We start from the raw sequence: 25,893 nt of genomic DNA on the forward strand, positions 1-25,893 counted from the left end.
TGGTCCTCACTATCACCTGATCTAAACCCGATAGAACACCTTTGAGACATAATGTTTCGGTCCATCAGACGCCGCCAGGTTGCTCGTTAGACTTTGCAGGAGCTCACTGATGCCCTTAGACAGATCTGGGAGGACATCCCACAAGACACCATCCGTCATCTCATTCGGAACATGCTGCGATGTTGTCAAGCATGCATACAAGCATGTGGGGGCTACACAAGATATTGAAAAGAGTTTTGAATTGCAGAAATTGAATTTAGGCAAAATGGACGAGCCTGCCACATAATTTTTTCACTTTGATTTTTGGGGTGTCTACATACTGAGCCCTCTGTAGGCTGAAAACTTTTATTTCCATCGAAAGATGTGGCATCCTTTTGTTCCTGAGACATTAAACTGTCCATATCAGTATAGATATCCAACTTTTTTTGTTCACCATTGAAATCTGATGTGTTTTCAAAGTGTTCCTTTAATTTTTTAAGCAGTGTATGTGGGGCCCTTTGTCATATTCGTCATCCCGTGATCGAATCTTTGTCCTTCATGTAAACAACCGCTGCACCGCGCCGCACCGCACCGCATCGCACCGCACCGCTGACGTCACTTTAAATTCAAATTACAGTAACCCCTTGGTACATTGCGGTTCGTTTATCGCAGTTTCACTTTTTTTTTGAATTGTGAAAATTTGTGAAAAAATTCACATACAAGTCGCTCCTTAGTATAAGTTGCCCCCCCCACCCAAACTATGAAAAAAAAAACGTGACTTATAGTCCCAAAAATATGGTAATTGAGTGTCAAAAAGTACATTTTGTGAAAATTAATCATTGAAAATCAGACACTGCTTTTGAATTGTGGTCCAACAGAAAAAAAGTCATGCAGCAACAAAGCAACTTTCTTCGTTTTAAGTACAAAGCAAAAAAGTGACCCATAGGAAAGCAGCATGTGGCGTGAATCTCTTCTTACATGATCTCATTTAACATTCATTGTGTTGGCCTGTTTCCATCTTAATAGAACTATCGGAGCAGAATTACTAACGGCTCATCCTTGAGATCCTGCCTCCCCGGAGTCCACCTCTTTTTCTAGTTCTGTGTAAATGTAGGTCGACCACGAGTTAGTAGGCCACTAGTTTGTTTTTACCAAGACGAACTGACGACTCGGGCACTAAAAGAGCATGTGGTGTAAAGGTCCCAAAATGACATTGCTTTAACATATGCGTACACATGTTAGAACAATCTGTAAAATGGGTGTACCACCTCTTCTTTTGGGATATTGTTGTTTCACTTATCTTTTTTTTTTTTTTAAACAATTGTTCATTATAGCAACAATTAGAGCAGTCAAATTTAATCAATTAATTGATGGAATAATTGATTCTAAAAGTATTTAACAGTGACAGCCCTGGTACAAATTGATTTGAAAAAAAAAAAACATTGTGTAGGCGGCTCGGTGGCGCACTGGGTAGCACGTCCGCCTCACAGAAGGGTGCGGGTTCGATTCCACCTCCCGCCCTCCCTGTGTGGAGTTTGGATGTTCTCCCCGAGCCCGCGTGGGTTTTCTCCGGGCACTCCGGTTTCCTCTCACATCCCAAAGACATGCTTGGTAGGCCGATTGAGCACTCCAAATTGCCCCTAGGTGTGAGTGCGAGTGCGGATGGTTGTTCGTCTCTGTGTGCCCTGCGATTGGCTGGCAACCAGTTCAGGGTGTCCCCCGCCTGCTGCCCGATGACAGCTGGGATGGGCTCCAGCACACCCGCGACCCCCGTGGGGACAAAGCGGTTCAGAAAATGAATGAATGAATAAAACATTGTGTAGTGAATATTTAAAATACTTTAATTTACTGGTTTAGTCCCAAGGTTTGGGCATCGGTCAGCTGTGAAATGTTTTGTTTGAGGAGCAGGCTGTGTTGAACAGTAATTTGCATTAATAATGAGCAGGAATATTTTCCAGCTTGAAACGCTGCAGTCGTTCCAAATGGAGCAACAGAACCCGGTCTGTCTCGTTGTCTAAACTCCCCCATTTGTTTGGCCGTATATTTCTGTGTGTGTTGGAGTGTGCTGTATTTTCATGTGAGCAACGGCTGAAAAAACAAAAACAAAAAAAAGAGAGTCAAGGGGCTGGAGCAGAACGTTAGCCTCATGCTTCTGACAAAAGCTCACTCTGATCCTTGGAACACAATAGCGCCAACTCCCTCCACCCTTGGGCCAGGCAGCAAATAATACACCATAATGCAAGCATGTCTGCGGCTACCGAAATCCCTCACGGCCAAACTCGTTCAGCTTGTGCAAGTCTGTGTCTGCGCCTTGATGCCAAGCCATAGTGCCAAAATGTTGAAGGGACCAACTCCTGGCCACGACACCGTACTTGTGTTCCATTGTTTTCTCCTAGCCTTATTTTGCTCCCTGATTGAATAAAGATGTGAGCTTGTTTTTTGGACTGCTACAGCTACAAATGGGGAAAAAAAGAGCTCTTTAAGTGAGGCAAACTAAGGAATCCAGAAGAAATACAGAAGTGCAACTTGTGGTGGTTTACTTGAAGTTTTCACAATAACTCCCATGGTGACTCTCTCAAAATAAAGAAGCTAGGCACACAAACAACACATCGTTCACTGCAATGTTTCCCACTGCGCTCCCTTGAGCTGTCAGCATCTAAACAGCTCTGATGGCGGGAAAACTGGGAATTTACCTGGAGAAACAAGAACAATTACATGTTCAACTGTCCTGAATAATTCATGGGCTGATGTTTTGTGGTATGCAGCGTATTTGATAGAAGCCGGGCAATCCCTCGGAAACATCTGAGAGCTTTAACAAGGTTCCATAGAGGCTGCAATCATCTGGGTCAGAAGATGAATGTAGCTCCACGCGCCACGCTGTGGTGAAAGTATAGCAAAACGACAGCTTCGTCTTTTTTTAAAAAATTTATTTCACATTTATAGCAATACTTAAAAGATACACAATGGCATTTGTCAGTAACTTGGCTGTTTAGACAGAGAGCCAGGAAGTATAAAATATTCCCTCAATGGAAGCATCGTGCACAGAAATTTTGACTCGACTGTATCACATCAGGAGTCGTAGTGCAAATAAGCAGTAATCCAAGCCAAGATGTCAAATAAAATTTTACAAGGTCCTCTTAGCTGCCTGATCACTGACTCGTTCACATCTACAGATGGACGCTTAGTGCTTAAGGTTGCTTTTAAATAATTTATTACCATACAAACCAATTTTTGGCTCTCAATTTATTTAAAAATTTTTTCCCCAAGTACACAGAAGACCATTTGTGAACTCCATTGACAAACTGCAACACTCTATTTAAGAAAGGAATGACTGCAGTGATTGTCAGCTGCTCTACAACTTGTGCAACATTTTCTATCGGCAAACTTGAAGGCACTCGTTTTTGAAGTAGTAGAGGCCTGGAAAACGAGCCTCATACAATTATGAAAGAACACAGAGGCCACTGTTACATGAATCTCTCAATCGAGTCAGAATGAAATGTTTGGCTTGAAGAAGCATTTGGATGAGCTAAAATATCAGATTCAAGTACGTGCAAAAGTCGCAGCAGTCTCCACAGGAGCAGGCCCGATACCCCCTAACTCACACAAACTCACACACATGTTCACGAATCTTTCCCGCAGCAAACGAGGGTCTCCATGGAGCCCTGTTCACTCCTTCTGTCTTTCTATCATGGAGCCATTCCAATCCTGACAGTCGAGACCCTTCCGCCCATTTGTCTCTCAAGTAGTGCTCGCTCTGGTTCCGCCGCTCAAACGTTGATCTTCTTGAGCTGCTCGTATGTGAGGAAGAACTGGACGTAGAGTAAAGGAAGTAGGAAAGTCTTTTTTTTTTTTCTTTCTCCTAGTTAAGCACAAAGCCTCCCTTTTGTCACCGCTTGTGTAATCTCATTACAGTTTAGGTTGGAGCTCAATGATGAGAGGCGACATCTGTTCTTTTTTAGGGACTTTCAGACACAATCCTTGGTGGTCTTGAACAAAACTAACATTTGCACAAAGGATTTGAAAGAGATTTTTCCTTCTCTTTCTATTTTGCCCGCTTGCATCAGGCAGAAATTCTGTCCATAAAAATTCTGAACAGAATCAGTGACAAAGGGCAGCCTTGGTGGAGTCCAACCCTCACTGGGAACGAATCCGACTTACTGCCGGAAATGCGGACCAAACTCTGGCATCGGTGATACAGGGACCGAACCGCCCTTATTAGTTGGCTCGGCACCCCGTACTACCGAAGCACCCTCCAAAGAACCTCCCGAGGGACACGGTCGAACGTCTTCTCCAAGTCCCCAAAACACATGTGGACTGGTTGGGCGAACTCCCATGCACCCTCGAGAATCCTGCTGAGGGTGTAGAACTGGTCCACAGTTCCACGGCCAGGACGAAAGCCACACTGCTCCTCCTGAATCCGAGGCTCGACCTCCCGACGGATTCTCCTCTCCAGCACCCCTGAATAGACCTTACCAGGGAGGCTGAGGAGTGTGATTCCCCTATAATTGGAACACACCCTCCGGTCCCCCTTCTTAAAGAGGGGAACCACCACCCCAGTCTGCCAGTCCAGAGGCACCGTCTCCGATGTCCACGCAATGCTGTAGAGGCGTGTCAGCCATGACAGCCCCACAACATCCAGAGCCTTTAAGAACTCCGGGCGGATCTCATCCACCCCCGGGGCCCTGCCACCGAGGAGTTTTCTGAGATTGGAGAGTCCGCCTCAGAGTCTTCAGGCCCTGCTTCCACAATGGAAGGCGTGTCGGTGGAATTGAGGAGGTCTTCGAAGTATTCCCCCCACCGACTCACGACATCCCGAGTTGAGGTCAGCAGCACACTATCTCCACTGTAAACAGTGTTGACCGTGAACTGCTTCCCCCTCCTGAGACGCCGGAGAATTTCCTCGAAGCCGTCCGGAAGTCATTCTCCATGGCCTCGCCAAACTCCTCCCACGCCCGAGTTTTTGCCTCAGCAACCGCCGAAGCCGCGTTCCGCTTGGCCATCCGGTACCTGTCAGCTGCCTCCGGAGTCCCGCAGGCCAAAAAGGCCCTATAGGACTCCTTCAACTTGACAGCATCCCTTACCGCCGGTGTCCACCAGTAGGTTTGGGGATTGTCGCCACGACAGGCACAAACAACCTTACGGCCACAGCTCCGGTCGGCTGCCTCAACAATGGAGGCGCGGAACAAGGTCCACTCGGACTCAATGTCCCCCGCCTCCCCCGGGACGTGGGAAAAGCTCTGCCGGAGGTGGGAGTTGAAGCTCTTCCTGACAGGGGATTCTGCCAGACGTTCCCAGCAGACCCTCACAGAGCGTTTGGGTCTGCCCGGTCGGACCGGCATCTTTCCCCACCATCGGAGCCAACCCACCACCAGGTGGTGATCAGTTGACAGCTCCGCCCCTCTCTTTACCCGAGTGTCCAAAACATGCGGCCGCAAATCCGATGACACGACTACAAGGTCGATCAACGAACTGCGGCCTAGGGTGTCCTGGTGCCAAGTGCACACATGGACACCCTTATGCTTGAACATGGTGTTCATTATAGAAAATCCGTGTCGAGCACAGAAGTCCAATAATAGAACACCGCTCGGGTTCAGATCGGGGGGGGGGGGGGGGCTGTTCCTCCCAATCACGCCCTTCCAGGTCTCACTGTCATTGCCCACGTGAGCCTTGAAGTCACCCAGTAGAATGATGGAGTCCCCAGAAGGAGCGCTCTCCAGCACTTCCTCCAGGGACTCCAAGAAGGGTCGGTACTCTGAGCTGCCGTTCGGTCCATAGACACAAACAACAGTCAGGATCCGTTCCCCCACCTGAAGGCGGAGGGAGGCTCCCCTCTCGCTCACCCCTGAACCCCAATGTGCAGGCGCCCAGCCGGGGGGCAGTAAGTATGCCAACGCCTGCTCGACGCCTCTCACCGTGGGTAACTCCAGAGTGGAAGAGAGTCCAGCCCCTCTCGAGAGGGCTTGTACCAGAGCCCAAACTATGTGTGGAGGCAAGTCCGACTATGTCTAGTCAGAACTTTTCTGCCTCACACACCAGCTCGGGCTCCTTTCCAGCCAGAGAGGTGACATTCCATGTCCCTAGAGCCAGCCTCTGCAGCCGGGGATCAAAGCGCCAAGCTCACTTTGCACCCAACCCCTTTGGCCCCTCCTACAGGTGGTGAGCCCATGTGAAGGGGGACCCATGTTTTCTTTTCGGGCTATGCCCCATGGGCGAAGGCCTGGCCACCAGGCGCTCGCCTTCGACCCCCACCTCCAGGCCTGGCTCCAGAGAGGGGCCCCGGTGACCCGCGTCCGGGCGAGGGAAAACTAGGTCCATATATTTTACTCGTCATAAGGGGTCTGAGAGCTTTTTCCAGACAATTTATTCATCTCCAAAAGACATTGCATCACTTACATTGTGCAGCACTAATGAGACGTTTAAAGGATACAATGATGTTCCACGGACCCAGACGAAGCCAGTTTGGAAAGAAGCCCTTGTAGAGTGCCATGAAACCCTCCGAACGCCACGTCTGGAAAAACAGGTTTCATACACAAATGGGCTTGTTATCTCTTCATTATTATTCAACAGTCCTCTGGGTGCTTTTGAGACGCAAATTGGTGTCACAAAGGTTTGAGCTAAATATTAAAGATCCCTGCAAGATATTTATCTTCACTCAGCACTGGAGGGAAATAAAGTTTGGCTCAAAAGAGACATACTACCTGTTATTCCTAGTATTGATTTAACTCTAAAATGGCCAATATCAGGCGGTTGCATTCTTTTGTCACATATAGCCTGTCCGTCTCAGGACAAAGTTCCCTTGAGCACTATTGTTGATTTGATTTGCTTTGCTTTGCTTTGCTGCTGCTGCTGCTTATTAGTGGACCATTGCTTTTTGAGCCAAGTTGGGTGATATACAGTAATCCCTTGTTTATCGTGGTTAATTAGTTCCACGCCCACCCGCGAGAGGTGAAAATCTGCGAAGTAGAGAACATACATTCTTCCAATATCCACACAAGGATTTCATGAACTTTTATTTAATTTCAAACACTTTTATGTACTTTTAAACACTTTTGTAAACATTTTAAAGTCAAATTGACTTTTTGAAATATTCTTATTCATTTAAATAAATACTAAAATAAAAGCAAATATATTAATACAAGATATACACACAAGACTTTTATTAACCTTTATTGTAGTTTTAAACACTTTATTGTTTATTAAACACTTTTTTTGCATTTTCAAACCCTTTTGCAAACATTTTAAAGTCAAGAAACATTCTTGTTTACTAACTACCGTAGTTTTCGGACTATAAGTCACGTTTTTTTTTTCCATAGTTTGGGTGGGGGGCAAACTTATACTCAGGAGCGACTTATGTGAATTTTCTCACAAATTTTCAAAATTCAAAAATCCGCAATGTAGTGAAACCGCGATAAAGGAACCGCGATGTAGCAAGGGATTACTGTAATTTGAATTGCAAGTGAGGTCAGCGGCGCCGCGCGGCGCTTGTTCACATAAAGGACAAAGGATTCGATCACGGGATGACGAAGATGACAAAGGGCCCCACGTTTGAAGGATTTAATGATTTGGAGTGACACAAGATTTGAAAAACTTATTTATGTTATAGTTGTTTGATATATTTTATTTCGTGTAGCAACTTGTATATGTTTTTATCGTGACAGTTCAGTAGTTGTTGGCTCGTAGAACTCTTGTTTTGTTAAATAAAGAGTAGTTTACCAAACCCACGTCTTTCCTGGTACTTTGTTAACGCTACAATATAGTTATATACTCTATCTCTGCGGCGCACGCGCGGCGTTGTTGACATAAAGGATGAGGAATTTGATCGATGGATTTAATGATTTGGAGTGACACAGATGTTTTGATAATATTGTTGTTATATGAACCCACGTCTTTCCTGGTACTTTGTTAACGCTACAATATAGTTATATACTAGATCTCTGCGGCGCACGCGCGGCGTTGTTGACATAAAGGACAATCGGTGGTTTTAATGAATTGGAGTGACAGATGGTTTGATAAACGTGTTATTTATGTAATACTTATTTGAATAACTCTGAATGTTTTGTCAAGCCCGTTCTCAGCTCCTCATTTGTGTATATGTCACGTTAGCATACCGTATCTTTTAGCCTGTTGTTGCTGGTTCATGTCTGTTCTTGGTGTTGGATTTTGACAAATATTTTTTTTTACTTTATTGTGCATTTTATGGCTGGTGCGACTTATACTCCGGAGCGACTTTTAGTCCGAAAAATACGGTATTTAGTAAACACCTTTGTGAACATGCTAAAGACAAGCTGACTCTCAGAGACATTCTTATTGACTAACTAACTACTTAAACACTTTTGTAAACATTTTCACTAAAGTTTCGAAGTAAAAAAACGTCTGTGATGAAGCGCAAGTCTGATATGTTGACATAGACCAGGGGTCGGCAAGCTGCGGCTCCGGAGCCACATGCAGCTCTTTAGCACGCCCCTAGCGGCTCCCTGGAGTTTTTGCAAAAATGCGTAAAAATGGAAAAATAAGGCTTTTTTTTTTTTTTTTTTTTTTTTATAAACATGGTTTTTAGATGGTTATCATGACACAAGAATTCTTATGCTTTAAAAATGTATGTAGTTGTAAATATATTAAAAATACTGAATTTAAGAATGACGCCAAATAGCAAAATTGCGTCATAGCCTGAGACACAGCACAGATGAGTTGTAAACAAACCGGTGTGTGAGTGATGGGCCATGGATTCAAAAGGAGAAAGATTGTCGATGAGAACAGAGGCTTTAAGAAAGAATGGACTGAACCTTTTGCTTTCGTTGCCAATGCTGAAGCATTGCCTGCATGTTTGATCTGCAATGAGAAGTTTTCGAATCACAAGAAGAGGAATTTGGAGCGACATTTTCAGCTAAAGAATGCTAAATTTGCTGCCGATCACCCTGAGAGGAAAGGTGTAATTTGAGGAACTAAAAAACAGTTTCAATAAGTGGATTGCATCTCCAAACTCTACTACTGCTGCAAGTTTTGTTGGAGCCCGGGAGATAATAAGGCGCGGAAAACCATTCACCAATGGCAAGTTCATGACGGATTCATTCATTAAAATATCAGAGTGCCTATTTTCGGACTTTAAAACCAAAACCGAGATCATTCAGAAAATTAAAGACATGCCTCTTTGCACAAACAATATCACCGATCACCAGATCAAGGACATCAATTCAGCTCCAGCTTTCTCAATTGCCTGTGAAGGATGAGTCGTGTGACGTGACCGATATCGAACAGACACCTCTGCTATGCAGGTATGTGAACTCTAATGGGCCGCAAGAAGAAATGATTAAATTGATACACTATTTTTCTTTACATTATTTTAATGGTAGGCATACAACTTATGTATTGACAGTCTATGTTGCATTATAAAAGACTTTTAGATTTTTGCGGCTCCAGACAGGTATGTTATTTTTTTTGGGGGGGGCAATATGGCTCTTTGAACATTTTGGCAGTGCGGGAGGCTGAGATAAAATGTCGTTAGAACTGCCAAGCCAATCAGCTGCAAGGACACAGCTCAACATGTTCCCATTGGCTATTAGGGTTATATGGTCAGACAAAGTCGTGCGCTCCAAGTGACCCCACAAAAAGCCACGACGCATCGGGGAGCCGCTGATCGTGTTGGGGTGCACTTGTGTGCTTCGATTCCTGCATATGACGGGCAAACAGGACGATCTGATCATGAGTGCCGAGCAGACACGCAGTTCTATTCCGCTCGGCGATCGAGGAGCGGAGACGTGATAGTATGTGTGTAATGAAGTGCAAGTCTGAGGTGCTGCCGATATGTTGACATCGTAGATGGAGTGGATACAGTGCGGGAGGCTGAGATAAATTGTAGTTAGAGCTGCTCAGCCAATCAGCTGCAAGGACACAGCTCAACATGTTCCCATTGGCCATTAGTGTCATATGGTCAGACAAAGCCGCGCGTTCCAAGCAACGCCCGATGTCGCTGATGGTAGAGTGGTGCACTTGCTTGTCTCGTTGCCTGTCTTGTGTGCTTCATTCCTGCATATGACGATGTGAATGTGTGTGTGTGTGCGTGTGTGTGTGAGTGAGACATTTATAAAAAATAAATAAATAAATAAAATAAAAAAATTAAAAAATCCGTGATGCACCGACTCTATCTGCAATGTTTTGAAAAAAATCCGTGATAGAGCGAAGCCATGATAAGTGAAGCGCAAAGTAGCAAGGGATTACTGTATGTGGTTAGCACACCATCTTTATACTTCAGGGGTTCTGAGTTCAAATCTCCACTCAGGCCCTCCCTGTCTGATGTCCACCCATGCTGTGTGTGTGTAATTTTTATTTCAGCTTCTTTCCTCATGACAAAAACTTGTAAGTGTTAAGTCGAGTCAAGCCTTAAAGTCCCCGTAGGTGTTGAATGTTTGTCTGTTTGAGCCCTTTGATTGACTGGCGACCACCCGGGGACAGCCTCCAGCTATCCATCGGTCCGAATGAGGACAAATGTTACAAACCATGGATAGATGGCTAGCTTTTATTCAATCCTTGTCGAAAGCAGTCTATCAAGGTACCATGTGCACTTTAATTTATCTATCCAGCTTTCGCTTGTCGTAGTCGCCCTCACGTGCTGTAAGAGCTCTCAGATAACAGAATGTTGTTAGAATGTCACACAGAAGAGGGGATTTGCACCAAATACTAATTTCAGCTTATGTGCAGCAAATGATGTTTGGAGGACTTGAATCATTTTATTTTTAATTCCTCCTTTAATTATTCAATTAATCTTGTTTTAATACAATTCCTACGCATTTCAAAATGTTATGATTCTTCCAAATCTAATTTTTAGACTTCTTGGCAAAAGATTCAAATAATAGATGTGTATTATTCAGAGTCTTTATATGCCATTGAGTCACCAATTTTTTATTTTTTTTGTAGAATTCAGGGTTAAATGACCAACAAGGTATACCGTATTTTCCGGACTATAAGGCGCACCGGACTACAAGGCGCACTTTCAATGAATGGCCCATTTTAAAACTTTGTCCTTATATAAGGACTATAAGGCGCACCATTCATGCATCATGTCAGATTTTTAATCCGAATCAAAACATTCTCCATTTTATCTTTTTTATTTCAACTTCAGATGCAACAAATTACTTTATAATCAAAAAATAATGACCCATAGTCTTTTTGATTCATGATTCATAGTCTTCAGCGGGCCACTTATGATTGATTTCATGACACAATGCTTTGGGCCAGTTTAAATTTCGGAATTTGGTCCATATATATATAAGGAGCACTGTCAGCTTTTGAGAAAATTCTGGGTTTTTAGGTGTGCCATATAGTCCGGAAAATATGGTACAATTATCAGAGATTAATGGACAACTTAGAGGCATGACCCGGTACACCACGGAGGACAGTAGAAAGTAAAGTCCATTAATCACTTACAATTGTACACTTGGAAGGGCATTGGCATGCTTATAAAATCACTTGTTAGTGATGGGCAACTGTTGGACCCTGCTCTGGTACGTCAATATTCAACAATTTAAAATAGGCCCTTTGTGTACAAAAAAAAAAAAGTCTTGGACAGAAAGTTGATATTTTTGCTTAGACTGACCTGCAGTATACAGTCGAGTGTTCCCTGATACAATGCTCCTCCTTTCTGATTCATCATCCGCGTCCGGACTACATCTACCGGGTTGGAGGCCAACGCCCCTGCCAGGCCACATACGAAACTGGACCTGCATGCCGCAAAGCCATGTCGTATATTAAAATATAACACTTGCAAAAGAAGTCTATAAAGTGTTTTGCCACTATTTCCTGCAATTGCTCAAATCTGCCACAAGATGGCGACAAAGCCACTTTTTTATTGGACACGGCTTTGCCCTGACAACGAACAGCAATTATGTAAGCAAACATCAGTGGATAAATTGAGATAAATCTCACAATATGAGAAGTCATGAGTGGAAAATCACATATGTAGAGAAACATTGGACATATTGCTTTAAAAATGAAAATTTTAAATGAAAGGAATTGTATTAAAATCTGTTAAAATAGTTTGAAAAGATTTGAAAAGAACGACTTACAGTAAAATATTTTCTATTGTCAAATGGTAAGAACAATGATGGCTCTGCTTTATTTCATTTGTAAATATCAACTGCTCCCATTGGCTTCTTTCACCATCCAAACAGCCCTATCACAAAACAGCATTTACAGGTCGAACTAGAATGTTAAGCAATGACGTGTATGGAACGGGTAGGGGTTGGTCAAGTAAGCTCGTCGAATAAGAACCATAAAGTTAGCTTTACAGCGCTTTAAGCTGATGTAACAGCCACGAGAAACATCTGCTCTTTATCTTGGTGCACCTTAAAAAAACCAGAGTATAAAGCTGCGCTATCCAATTTCCTGTTAGGAATAATATCAAAACTTTTCACTCACAAGAAATGCGTGTACACGTTGTCACCCATGTGACCAGACAGGATCAGATGCTTCTTGGTGATGTCATAGACAGGAAGCTCCACTCCGACCACAATGGCTGCTCGCTGAGCGGTTAGAGAGACACCCTGATATACAGAGAGGCCAAGAGTGAAGATGACACCCAGAATATTGACAACGAAAAGACAGAATAGCTCAAAGTGATGAATCATTCCAAACTAAGCCATTGTTGTACCTTCCAAAGTCCCCTGGTCCCTTCCTGCTGATAGATGTTGATGAAGTTTCCCATCATACTTCCCTGGATCACCCTTCCTTGGGCTTGCATGCGAATCTGAGAAGGAATTGGTGTTTTTCATTATATTTTGCCTTTGAGTGAGCCGACTTAAGAGGAAAAAGTTAGTTTCTATTTCTTCCTCAAGCCTTTTTCTTAAGCCTAAACTTGGCTTGCTTTTTCTTGGTGCTTATTACGTACTCGCCTCCTGTCGCCCTCATGATCACTTGGCTCGATGTTCTGTGATGAAAAACTGTTGCTATGTGTATCAACATTTAACCCATACTAAAGACATTATGTGATAGTTTAGTGAGAGTATGCTAATCATTCATGCACCCGTATCATTTACAGGACACTAAATAAAGCCTTGGGAGGCCACACTATTAATAAGACACCCATGAGGTCCCAGTGGGACTATGACACTCGTTACAGCACCGGAATATGTCACACGCGAGACGTTTTCTAAGGCACACTTATATAATACAAAGTGACATGAGAGATGTACCCAAAAAAAAAGAACTTGAAGTGTGACCCTCCAAATGCAAAGCCCAAGTCCTTCACAGATGATCTATTGCTGCTGCATATTTGAGACTTTAGTTACCTTCAGCACATCAGTGGGGTTCGCAATGGATGAAGAGATGACTCCAGCAAGTATGCCACACAGTACGTTAGTCAGCATTGTCTCATCTGAATGAGAAGAGAGAAAGACAATTGTCTAAGCAGGCTGTGGCAGTTCTTAGTTGTTCAACAATATGGGATGCATGTTTAAGTCAAGTGTGTACATGACAGACGAAGTGAGCCTCACCCTCGGGCCTATCCACAAGTAATCTCTTTAAGCACTGGTATGTGCCGATTTTGATGGTCCCATAGGATGCCTGGCGCAGCATGGCGGGGGCTATTCTATAAAAGTCACATGTGCATGAATGTCTCATTGATACAAAAAGGGAACACGTGACCACAACAAATTTGACAGATGCATGCAGAGGAGAGGAAAAAGGTGCTCGGGGAAGTGCACATTAGGAGGACGTGAGAACATTTACCGCAAACACATTTCACAAAGAAAGATGGAAGAAATATGAACACGAAAGTAAAACACACGTACCCTGAATACAGTGACCGGATCCCTTCCTCTCTTGCTATCCTGACAATAGCGTGCAACATGCCTCGGTACCGGATCTCTCGGTATTTACTGTCGCCCACCTGACCCTGAACCTGGAGACGCGTCTTGGCTAGATCGATTGGGAATGTACCTGGAAAACAGAGCGTGTCGTCGGCTCCAGTTATATTGTCCAAACATCACCAAACCCGTTGAGCCCCGCATCAGGGCCTCCGCGCGGCTTCCTCACACGTCACTCACTCACCACATTCCGCCGTCATAGAAGCCAGTCCCCCGTAAACAAAAGGCTTCCAGTTGATGCTGGACATCTTTTCCGATTCTCGGTTGAACATGAAGCAACAAGCTAATAATGGACGGATTTGAGCGTTTGTTGGATTTTGGAGCGTACTGCGCCTCCTCCCCAGCGTCAGACACGCCTGCTTGTGTGCTCGAGTAATCGCATTGCCACCTACTGGCAGATGTTTGTACAACAGGCCAAGTTTCTCCTCCCACTTGAGCTCTTGCTAGCAACCGAACCTTTTTGTCGAGCGAAGACAAGTTCTATAAATCACAACCAATATTTTTCTACGTTTGCAAGAATATGCTTCCTTTACTGTCAGATGCAAAATTAATCTACTAAACATGAAGATACTAAACAAGATGAAGAAGCCTTTAATAATGATTGATAATAATAATAATAATAATAATAATAATAATAATAATAATAATAATAATAATAATAATAATAATAATATAAATTATGGCGGCACGGTGACGCAATGGTTAGCACGTCCGCCTCACAGTTAGGAGGGTGCCGGTTCGATTCCACCTCCGACCCTCCCTGTGTGAAGTTTGCACGTTCTCCCCGAGCCCGCGTGGGTTTCCTCCGGGTACTCCGGTTTCCTCCCACATCCCAAAAACATGCTTGGTAGGCTGATTGAGGACTCCGAATTGCCCCTAGGTGCGAGTGCGAGTGCGAGGGCGGAAGGTTGTTCGTCACTGTGTGCCCTGCGATTGGCTGGCAACCGATTCAAGGTGTCCCCCGCCTACTCCCCGATGATGGCTGGGATAGGCTCCAGCACGCCTGCGACCCCCTGTGGGGACAAAGCGGTACAGAAAATGAATGGATGGATAATATTAGCATAATAATAATACTATAATCATAATATCGTCATCATTTCTATGGAGGCAAGGATTGTAATTGTACCTTTTAACCACTAGAGAGCAGTATCACACTACTACAATAGACCGACTACAGCCCATATCCTTTTATTAAAACAAAACAAAAAATAGAGACAAAAAAGGTCGATTTAATTAGCTTAATTTGACACTTATTTATATCTATTTGACTTAACACATAGACACATACACATAGGAGGAGGTGTATATCCATCCAATTATAATTTATGGAACCTATGAGGGTATGTCGTATATCAGCTTCGTAGGTTTTGATGAGCGGCTTTGCAGAATGTGTGTCCACTGCTTGGCTGCATAGATTTTCACAGAGAATATATTGGTGCTTTTAATACCACAATTCTATCTTATCTATTTCCCATCACATTCGTCCTCCTACTTTCAGCCTCTGGGAAGGAAAGTTTCCATTTCCATGACTCGAAGGTGTTTGTCTACAGCATATTTATTAATTTCATATGTTTGTTGTATAGTTTGATTAATGGTTTTGCAATGTGTCAGTAACCTCAGCATTGCTATCAGTACCATTATTAATGGCCAAGGAGAACCAGGAGGTTTGTATATCAATGAGATTGTGTGTGCCACGAGCACGGAAGACTGCATCATAGCACATCGACAAAACACAAAGAGATGGATGGAGATATAGCAGACAATAAGCAGGGGTAGGTAGAGTGCTCACCAAATTGCCCACATTTCATGTGACAATTTGTCAACATCAGCCTGAGAACTGACTAGGAGGGGGGGAAATGTCTGTGTTTACAGCAAAATAAAGAGAGGATTTTGTTGTTTTTAGCAAGTGGAACAGAATCTTTAAGGGCTGATTTGAGGCTATCTGAAAAGAAAAAACGATTTTTTCTTTCGTTCACATTAATGATTGCTATGGAAATAAAATCAAGCCACAAGGTGATGAGTTTATCTCGTTTTTTTAAGGTTAATTGACTTCATTTATGAGCTTTGGAGTTGATGGTCAATAAATTGAAGCTAGCCATCTCATGATTTCTTGTTAACGGATGGATTATTAAGGTGTGACAAAAATGTGGAACTATTTTTTTCAGCGTACAAAGTGAGAGTGCTCAGTGTGATGGTTCTTATGGAAGCCATGGGTGTGCGTATTAATGCAGGCAGTGGCCTTTCATGCTGAAGGGTTTAACCACCTACTCATGTCCTAGTTAGGGTACATCACGACTTGTGCTTTGATTCTTTTCCTCCTTCTCCAGGAACTGTACAATCCATTTTCCAATAGTAGAATCTATTGGAAATCCGCATTTCAAATGATTAATGATACATGGCAAACAGATTACGTGACTAAATTAGGCAGCAATTTATTCCCCCCCCCTCCACCTCGTTTCATTTGCTGCCATACACACCGATGTTTTGTTGGCCCCCCTCTTTGCGGTGGAGTATTTTTACCCCATCCTCAGGGCAACAATGAACTTAATGGAAACTGAAGGCTTGTCCACAATTGTTAAAGTGTGCCTGTCCTAGTTGTTTACCATGCCCCCTTTCACTCTGCTCTGCCCCCCCCCCCCCAACCTCTCAGCCCTTCCACAACTATGAGAACATAGACTCATTGCTGTTGATGCAACATGCTGCGTTCTCATTGGCTGCCTGTAAATGGTTGCTTGCCAGTTTTGCCTGTATTTGGACTGGATGATGATCATGACGTCACTAAGGCACAGTTACACAAACACTGATGCACTGTTTTTTTTTTTTTGCTACATGAGAAAGAATTAATTCTATCCCAAAAAGAAATTCTCATAAGATGTCAAAACATAGTCATGCGCCACTGGTGCACTTAAGCAGATCATTACTTTATCCAGAAAGACAAAAACACATGCTTGTGTGTGTGTGTGTGTGTGTGTGTGTGTGTGTGTGTGTGTGTGTGTGTGTGTGTGTGTGTGTGTGTGTGTGTGTGTGTGTGTGTGTGTGTGTGTGTGTGTGTTACTTTGAGAATCGGTCTTGTCCACTCAGCATCCAGCCCCTCAAGGTTGCTTTACTGTCAGCAACATTTTAAAATCAAGGAATTTTGCTGAAGGTCTGAGCAAATGGTCTACATGAGGAAAATGTGAGACATCATAAACTTCACTCGAACAGAAGCTGGCATGCTCCATTTCCTGTTTTTTTTACCCTTATATATTATTGAATATTTTCATGATGATGATCTTTTATATCAAATTATGAAAAATTGGTCTTGTCAAATTGTATGAAATTCCTGTCTGACATGACACTTAATTATTGGGCAATCAAATGTGCACATCAGGCATTAAAAGATCAGTTTCAGTTGTAAAATTCAAAATATTCTACATAATAATTAATATTGACATTGTTGTTGTTTTGGGCTAGGTCATCTAAAATGTATGTATTTATGTATTTATGTATTTATGTATTTATTCTTATTCTTATTCTTATTCTTATTCTTATTCTTATTCTTATTATTATTATTATTATTATTATTATTATTGCTGCTGTCAAATGGCTGAAGTTTCATCTGAACTACAGTATATGTCATAGTTGGAAGAGATTTGTTTTGCCTAAAGTAAAAGAAAGCGTATCTGAGTGTCTCGTGTGAGTGGACTAGTGGAGTTGGCAGACAGGATGGGAACTGTGAATCAGGAAAGTGACATCTGTTGGTGCTCAGCCAGGCACAATGATTCCCAGATAATGTGTGAACAATCTAGTATTTCGCCCTTGAGGTCTGATGTTATGTCATTGGCTTCATCCCTAACCAAGTTGTTTTTTTAACTGTGCACTGTAAATGTGAAGTCTCTAGCAAATGAGTTTTCCCATGATGAAAATGATTATTGCAATATTTGTAACCTGGTTGAAGTGGTCATGTAATGTATTTTTCCACTCGTTATAATCAACAGTTAATACTTCACAGTGTATCAATTGGCTACAATATTTTATAGGCCTGCATATTTTTTTCCAACCCTTTGTCCATTTCCGTATCTAACCCAACCAACACGTGTTCTCTCTGCTGCCCTTTCCGTTACTCTCTAACACTTTAATGGCTCCTTCCATCCTCTGTTTATGAATTTATTTATTTATTTATTTTCTCTCCACTTTTTTCCTCCTTCTCCTTCCATCTGTCTTGCTCATGGGCAATTACACAGACAAATGCAGTTTGTTTTCCACTCTGAATGAAAGGAAATGAATAGATTTATCAGGCCATTACATTTTTACTTTGAGGTCACTTGCTGGATTATATTATCATGTGAAAAAGGGGGAAGTCACAGTGTCACTCCTTCAATTTGCACAGTACATTAGTCATGCAGATTTATGTAAATTCCTTCCATGCCAGTGTTTGGCTATGGAGGAGTGACGCGTTAACACTCCCCTTTCTGAAGCTTGACGACAAATGGGGACGAGAGCGGGACGAGAGCATTTGTGTCGTCGGCTGACGTAGTCCACTTGATAGTCGTCACGTCAGACGTACACCCACGTACTTTTCAGGCGGCCGGAACACCGAGTCCCTTGTTTTCAGCTCCCCTAAGGGCAAACCAAGGACAAGCCCAATATTGCCCTTTTTCTCAAAAATAGCAGTGTGGAATATTCTAATTGTACATCACAGTCTCCGAATTATCCAGCAGGTGTTGTTTGAAACACAACATTGTGTTATGTTCATCATTTAGCTACGTTCAAGCATATCCAAATAAGATTGCAAATGATGTTCATTTTCAGTTATAATGTGCACACACACGCACACACATCCGCACGCACGCACGCACACATGCACGTGCGCGGGCGCACTCACACACACTCACACACACACACACACACACACACACACACACACACACACACACACACACACACACACACACACACATACCGCTCAACTTTTAATTCTCAGTCCCCACCCCAAAATAAATTCCTCTCCTCCCCTTATTCCATATTGCCTTCCATTGTGTTTTACTTGAACCCAATTTCCCTGTGGGCCAAAACTCTTATCAGCCCCAACCAGATGAACCACCGTGTGTGTGCGTGTGTGCCCGTGTGTCCTTGTTAATCCTCTCTTCTTGGCTCAACAGCACGTTTTAGTGCAGGTGATGACTTGTGATTTTGTTATGTCAAAATAGCAGAATTTCATCCAGCATTTGAGCATGTTTTTTTCTTTTTAAATGCCACACCTCTAATGAGGCAAGACCCCAGCGCGCATTAAATTCCAAAATATGCTTAATGTGGTGTGCATCAATGTGGGTGTTTTATGTTAGACAGAGCTTGTTCATGTCAGTTTAGCTCAAATAAAAAAACACAGACATGTCTTTTCATTGAATCTGCTTATATCATTATACCGTTGTAATGATTCTGATTATTATTGCGCGTGAGAGAATCCGCGTGTGTGTATGTTTATAAATGACCACCTGCACTTTAGAACGATTTCAAGTGACCGTTGATGGTTTCCCTTGCCAACATAAGTGAACAACCATTGACTCCAGCTCGAAACCAGCGAAACATTCACTGGTTCAGTGTGCGCGTGTGTGTTTTGTGTGCATGTGTGTCTCTGCAGCCATATGCCAAAATTGAGCAAAACGAAAAACTCTCCTCTATCTAGTTGCCATAGTAACTGGCAATTCACAGCATCTGGCAAATTATAGTGCCGCGTTGAAGGGCAAGAGAGTGTTTGTGTGTGTGTGTGTGTGTGTGTGTGTGTGTGTGTGTGTGTGTGTGTGTGTGTGTGTGTGTGTGTGTGTGTGTGTGCGTGTGCGTGTGCGTGTGCGTGTGTGTGTATGTGTGAAGGAGACTGCAAACCCCTCCCGCATACAAAATGTGTTCTTCAGGTGCACTAGAAGCAGAAAGGAATCGTCCTTATTTTCCAGCCAATCAATCTCAGGTGTTACTGACACACACACACACACACACACGCGCGTCCGCGCGCACACACACACACGAATATTGACGAATTCGGAGCATTACGTTGAAACAAAAATAAAGCCGGCAGCAATGATGGGCCAAATTCTCTACGTTTATGTTTTATCACCCTGAATTGGCGGACATCTTCAGTGACCTTGAATCAACCTCTGCTCATCTCAGAAGTAGTTTATGTAGAGATGGAATGAGAATTTAGAGTGCGTGCAGATGCATCATTTCATGCATTAATCATTGTTTTTGCTTTTTTGGTTTTTTTAAGTTCACAAACTGGCTGTGATAAACTCACATTAATACAAATTATTGAAAGCTTTCTGTGGACATTGTCCAAAACAGATTCACTCAACCCCCAATTTGATTTTCAAATTTCAGTTCTTGATTTTTATTCAATTCGATAAAAATTTTTTTTTTTTTTACATCTACATTATGCACTAATGCAGATGTAACAAGGACAAAGACGAAGAACAGTGGAACTGGCAGAAGGAGAAACCATCATCTACTGAGAAAGAGACGACAACAACCATGACAAGGCGTAGACATACTCATGTCGAAAGCAGCAGCAGAAGCCCTGATGGAGGATATCCACTGATATCACAGATCGGAGCGGCCATTATTGTTTGGGAGGCAAAAAGCCTCGTCCGCTGCCACTAGACTCATGAGGATGGCGGCCTGGGTGGGTGTCGTGAGTGATTATTTCGTCCAGTTGGACCAAGAAAGCCGCAAGGGATACATTGAAAAGTTAAAAAATGTAACATTCATGTTGATCCGCTGTGGAAACCAAGTAAGAACGCCACCAGCTCAAGCGTAACAGGAGCTGGGACAGCAAGCGTTTGGTCCTCTGATAAGGTGACTTTTTTGCCAGTAACATATCCAGACATTTACAACTACCGTAATTTTTGGACTATAAGTCGCTCCGGAGTATAAGTCGCATCAGCCATAACATGCACAATAAAGTGAAAAAAAACATATATAAGTCACACCGGAGTTTAAGTTGCACTTTTGGGGCAAATTTATTTGTCAAAATCCAACACCAAGAACAGACATGAACCAGCAACAACAGGCTAATCGATACGGTATGCTAACATGACATATACACAAACGAGGAGCTGAGAACGGGCCTGATGTAACATTCAGAGTGATTCAAATAAGTATTACATAAATAACACGTTTATCAAAACATCTGTCACTCCAATTCATTAAATCCATCGATCGTCCTTAATGTAAACAATGCTGCATATGCACCGCTGACATCGGACTCGTTGTAAGTTGCATTTCTAGTTAGTACACTAACTTCACAAAAAAAACATTAAAAATAATTATGTTGACTACAATCAATTCTAATATTACTCAATTAATTTGATTATTTTACATTGATGCATATTTGAAGCAGTTTAAATGGATTTTTGATCAATTGTTACATCCCTACTGCTCTATCAGCCTAAACCTGAGCCTTACCAAGTGTCTCCATAAATCACAGTTAAATGGTTTGTGTTTAAAGTTTAACAACTTCCCATTAGAGTCTTGTATGGTTGTCAGCGAGGTCTTTGTTAGGGGCATGACACTATTCATATACAGTATGCATGTGACAACATAAATTGTCTTTCACAGTTTTGAATAATAATCTGGCACACTATTTAACCCCTTGCATGAGACTTTGACTTACATATCTGTTATTGTACTTTTAATTAAGCAAGCAAAAAGAGACAACAGGAACTGTCTTGAAAGGAGACAAAAAGATGCTGGCCTATTTGAGAAATGGAAAGTATTAGGAAATGAAGTCACACAGAGAGAGGCAAGAGAAAGAGAGATTGGTGCTATACAAAAAGAGAGTGGGAGAGAGTGTGTGTGAGGCCACGATTAAATTCCTGTACTATAAATCTCTGACAGTGCATGTGTGTGTGGAGATAACAGAGGGATGGATGTCTCGCTCCATTCTGCCTCTGTCACAATGATGTATGCACTCCTTTCTTCACGCCGGTGAAATATTAAAAGGCGTCGTTGCCTGTGTGTGTGATCCCAGCCAACATGTTTGCTTTATTCCTCACCTCTTATCATTTCTCACATTTTCAAGGTGGTGACCTGCGGGCCGCCCAGGAAAAAAAGAGACAAAATGTCAAAGAGGCAATCACACAAATTCAGATGACCAAGCCAGAAGACATTGGACATCAAGTCAGGCATGAGGGAGAAAGTATCAGGCGCTGGCTGCCAGCTTCTTTGATGGATGGCTGGCTACCTGCTTGACGACATTGATTGATGACATAATGGCGAGTGTGTCGCCACACTGTGTTCTTCATTCAGCTGACAGCATTTTCTTTATGGCATCTTGTGTTATGCTATCATAATCATAGCCATGCACATGGGGAATAAATCTTTATCATTTGCTCCCTACGCACCACGTGACACATCGGAAGCTTGCTTTATAATGGCTGTTATGATCCAATGTATTTGAAAAGAAGAAAAAAAGCTTATCTAGGGCCCAACTGGATCCATAAAGATTCTGTGCTAAAAATAGTTTGTAGTAAATATTGGTAAAAGCCTGCAACAATATTTTCTGTAAGTCAAAGTAAAGGTAAAAACAATTTATGTGAGGATGTCAAATAAAATAAATAAAACAAAACGCTATATGTATTCCTTATGTATAGGAATATGGAATAAGGAATATGTATTACCGTAATTTTCAAAATATAAGTCGCTCCGGAGTATAAGTCGCACCAGCCATAACATGCGCAATAAAGTGAAAAAAAAAACATATATAAGTCGCACCGGAGTATAAGTCGCACTTTTGGGGCAAATTTATTTGTCAAAATACAACACCAAAAACAGACATGAACCAGCAACAACAGCCTAAACGATACGGTATTCTAACGTGACATATACACAAACGAGGAGCTGAGAACGGGCCTGACGTAACATTCAGAGTTATTCAAGTAAGCATTACATAAATAACACGTTTATCAAACCATCTGTGTCACTCCAATTCATTAAATCCATCGATCGTGCTTTATGTAAACAATGCCGCGTATGCGCCGTATATGCTGACGTCGGACCCGTTGTAAGTTGCATTTCTAATTATTCCACAGACCCATATAACGATATATAAAGTATATTTCAAATACCTATCATATTAAAACAATATCCATCTGTGTCACTCCAAATCATTAAATCCATTGATCAAATTCCTCGTTCTTTATTTCAACAACGCCACGCGTGCGCTGCAGAGATCTAGTATATAACGATATTGTAGCATTAACAAAGTACCAGGAAAGACGTGGGTTTGGTAAACGGCTCTGTATTTAACAAAACAAGAGTTCAAGTATGACCGGGCGTGCGTTAAAGCCATGTCCGAGCCCCATCCACCGTCCCCGGACAGCCACCCGGCCGAGCGCCGGCCCCCGACTTCCATCCACGGAGGTGAAAGAGAGCTCCCGTTGAGAAGGACCGGGCGTGCGTCAAAGCCATAATAGTTTTTCAAACCTTCTGTGTCACTCCAAATCATTAAATCCTTCAAAGTCTTCGTCCTCCGTGTCACTTACAAACAAAGCCGCTAATGATGCCGGTAGTACGTGGGGCCCTTCGTCATCCCGTGATCGAATCCTTTGGCCTTTATGTAAACAACCGCCGCGCGGCACGGGTGACGTCACTTGCAGTTCAAATGACGGTAATCCCTTGCTACATCAAGTCAAGTCAAGTCAAGTTTATTTGTATAGCCCTAAATCACAAGCAGTCTCAAAGGGCTTCACATAGACAATCAATTGACAATTATTCTCAAAGCATCCCCTGATCTTGGGCTCCCAACATCGCGGTTCGTTTATCGTGGGTTCACTACATCGCGGATTTTTGAATTTTGAAAATTTGTGAAAAAAATCACATATAAGTCGCTCCTGAGTATAAGTCGCCCCCCCCCCCCCCACCCAAACTATGACAAAAACCGCGATTTATAGTCCGAATTTACGGTGCTTTATTATGCTGTTGTTGTTGTTTTTTCTGCAAAAGTGTTAAGATATTTCAACAGCTTCTACTATATGGAACCAATTAATATAGATATTTGATTTAGACCAATATACTATAATAGTGAATATACTGTATGCTTCTGTACAATTTGAAGGTAATGGGATAATTCTATATAATTACTCAATTAATGGGCCTAATGACCAATCACAAAAGCGTTTCTTTAAATGTTCTCTTCTCTTGGGGGAGGGCCAGCTGAGAAGACGGAGGCATAAAAAGCAGCAAGCAAAAAGCCAGCTGCAAGCAAAGATCTTGGGGCAGATGGATGGGATGAATTGAAGAAATAAAATGAAAAAGCATCTAAGAAGGATGATCTGAGGGCGGGGGCACGGCTGGCGAGAGGACACTTGAGGAATGAAGAAATTCACTGATGATGAGTGAGGAAATGAGGAATGTGCTGAGAAGAAGACAAATGGACTCGCGCCTGCTATTTTCTAAGTTGCCCGGTAGAGACTGAAAGGGGACTAAAAAAAAGCCAAACGTAATGTTTACAAAGAGTCCGGTGGCTAATATCTTCCTGTCAACCAGATTCGAACTGCAAGTAGCCATAAATCATGACAGTTAATGATGTGGTTGACAGTAACCCTTTAACTAATGCACATTTCAGCCAGCTTGGATTCACTTCCCAATCAGCGACTGTATGAATGAGACACTAAATCACACATGTCAAAGTCAAGTTAGTCATTTTAGGTCGCCTGCGAAGACAAATTGTCCACCAAATTCATATGTCAATTCCAAAATTTCTAATTGTTTTCACTTTTCAAAAAAAGAGAGATTTTGTTACCAATTTTTATAACAATTTATTTCTTTAAATCATTTTTATTTCTAAATATTTGATTTAATTAGATTTTCAATATTTCATTTTTAAATATTTGAACAGTTTTTATTAGTCTCTGTTTAAAGTGTGTGGGAGAGGAAAATTAGATTTTTTATGGTTTCTTAATGTTTTTCACAAATGGCATTTGGGTCATAAAGGAAGAACACTTTGTTCCTCAGTTTTGTCATTCCGACCTAATTTGTGAGCTTGTTTATATTGATTTGTGAAAAGTAGTTACATCATAGACTTTAATTAGCCTCATTTGCCGGTCATACTCGAAATTAGGAACGTTGTCCAACAATAGATCGATATTTGCAACATCTCCCTTTGTTGTGTTATGTAGCCTGAATGTGATGTAAGCAACATTGTCGCCAACCCACTGTTTTTCCCTTTCTGTACCACACACACAATCACACACACAGAGGAGACATAATTGAGCAATTATCCCCTCCAGGCTGTTCTGATTGTAATTTGCATTTATTATTACGAGCATGAGGATGACTTGTCAGCCTCACAGCCATATAGATCTGCACAGATGTTTCAGAAACATGGGAGTTTGAAAACACTGGAGAGTATTTCTAAACCACATATACGTACCGTAATTTTCGGATTATAAATCGCGTTTTTTGTCATAGTTTGGGGGGGGGGGGGGGGGGGGGAGCGACTTATACTCAGGAGCGACTTATATGTGATTTTTTTCACAAATTTTCAAAATTCAAAAATCCGCGATGTAGTGAAACCGCGATAAATGAACCGCGATGTAGCAAGGGATTACTGTCATTTGAACTGCAAGTGACGTCACCCGTGCCGCGCGGCGGTTGTTTACATCAAGGACAAAGGATTCGATCACGGGATGATGAAGATGACGAAGGGCCCCACGTACCACCGGCATCATTAGCGGCTTTGTTTGTAAGTGACACGGAGGACAAAGAGTTTGAAGGATTTAATGATTTGGAGTGACACAGAAGGTTTGAAAAACTATTATGGCTTTTACGCACGCCCAGTCCTTCTCGACGGGAGCTATCGTTCACCTTCGTGGATGGAAGTCGGGGGCCGGCGCTCGGCTGGGTGGCTGTCCGGGGACGGTTGATGGGGCTCGGACATGGCTTTTATGCACGCCCGGTCATACTCTACGGAGCTTTCTTTCACCTCCGTGGATGGAAATCGGGGGCCAGCGCTCGGCCGGGTGGCTGTCCGGGGACGGTGGATGGGGCTCGGACATGGCTTTTACGCACGCCCGGTCCTATTGTATGG

General features: G+C 42.6%; 2 protein-coding genes across 3 annotated transcripts in view; one reads left to right on the plus strand and one right to left on the minus strand.

Moving 5' to 3' along the window:
• Positions 1 to 25,893, plus strand: part of LOC147046597 (glutamate decarboxylase 1-like) — an 82,814-nt gene that overhangs the window by 31,017 nt on the left and 25,904 nt on the right. The window lies entirely within an intron of this gene.
• On the minus strand, positions 2,898 to 14,185 carry LOC147046599 (kidney mitochondrial carrier protein 1-like). Of its 2 annotated transcripts, XM_085930546.1 has the most exons (9): positions 14,020 to 14,185; positions 13,761 to 13,908; positions 13,464 to 13,558; positions 13,260 to 13,345; positions 12,623 to 12,718; positions 12,391 to 12,515; positions 11,570 to 11,693; positions 6,407 to 6,487; positions 3,599 to 3,788 (listed from the first exon to the last, which is right to left on the minus strand). In XM_085930546.1, the coding sequence occupies exons 1-9, from the start codon at positions 14,105 to 14,107 to the stop codon at positions 3,747 to 3,749; spliced, it is 885 nt and encodes a 294-aa protein (XP_085786672.1). In that variant the 5' UTR covers positions 14,108 to 14,185; the 3' UTR covers positions 3,599 to 3,746. The 2 variants fall into 2 exon arrangements, with proteins under 2 accessions (XP_085786671.1, XP_085786672.1); XM_085930545.1 differs by lacking the exon at positions 11,570 to 11,693 and having other exon boundaries at positions 2,898 to 3,788.

The sequence above is a fragment of the Syngnathus leptorhynchus genome, chromosome 14, assembly GCF_054491065.1.
Source record: "Syngnathus leptorhynchus isolate UIUO chromosome 14, UIUO_Slep, whole genome shotgun sequence".
In the NCBI taxonomy this organism is placed as follows: Eukaryota; Metazoa; Chordata; class Actinopteri; order Syngnathiformes; family Syngnathidae; genus Syngnathus; species Syngnathus leptorhynchus.

Excerpts from the sequence above, each read along its gene's own strand:
- LOC147046599 (XM_085930545.1), bottom strand. The coding sequence starts at position 14,107 with ATGTTCAACCGAGAATCGGAAAAGATGTCCAGCATCAACTGGAAGCCT. Across the intron at positions 13,559-13,760 it reads ATCCGGTCACTGTATTCAGG|AATAGCCCCCGCCATGCTGC; the intron begins GTACGTGTGTTT and ends TGACTTTTATAG. Across the intron at positions 12,719-13,259 it reads ACCCCACTGATGTGCTGAAG|ATTCGCATGCAAGCCCAAGG; the intron begins GTAACTAAAGTC and ends ATTCCTTCTCAG.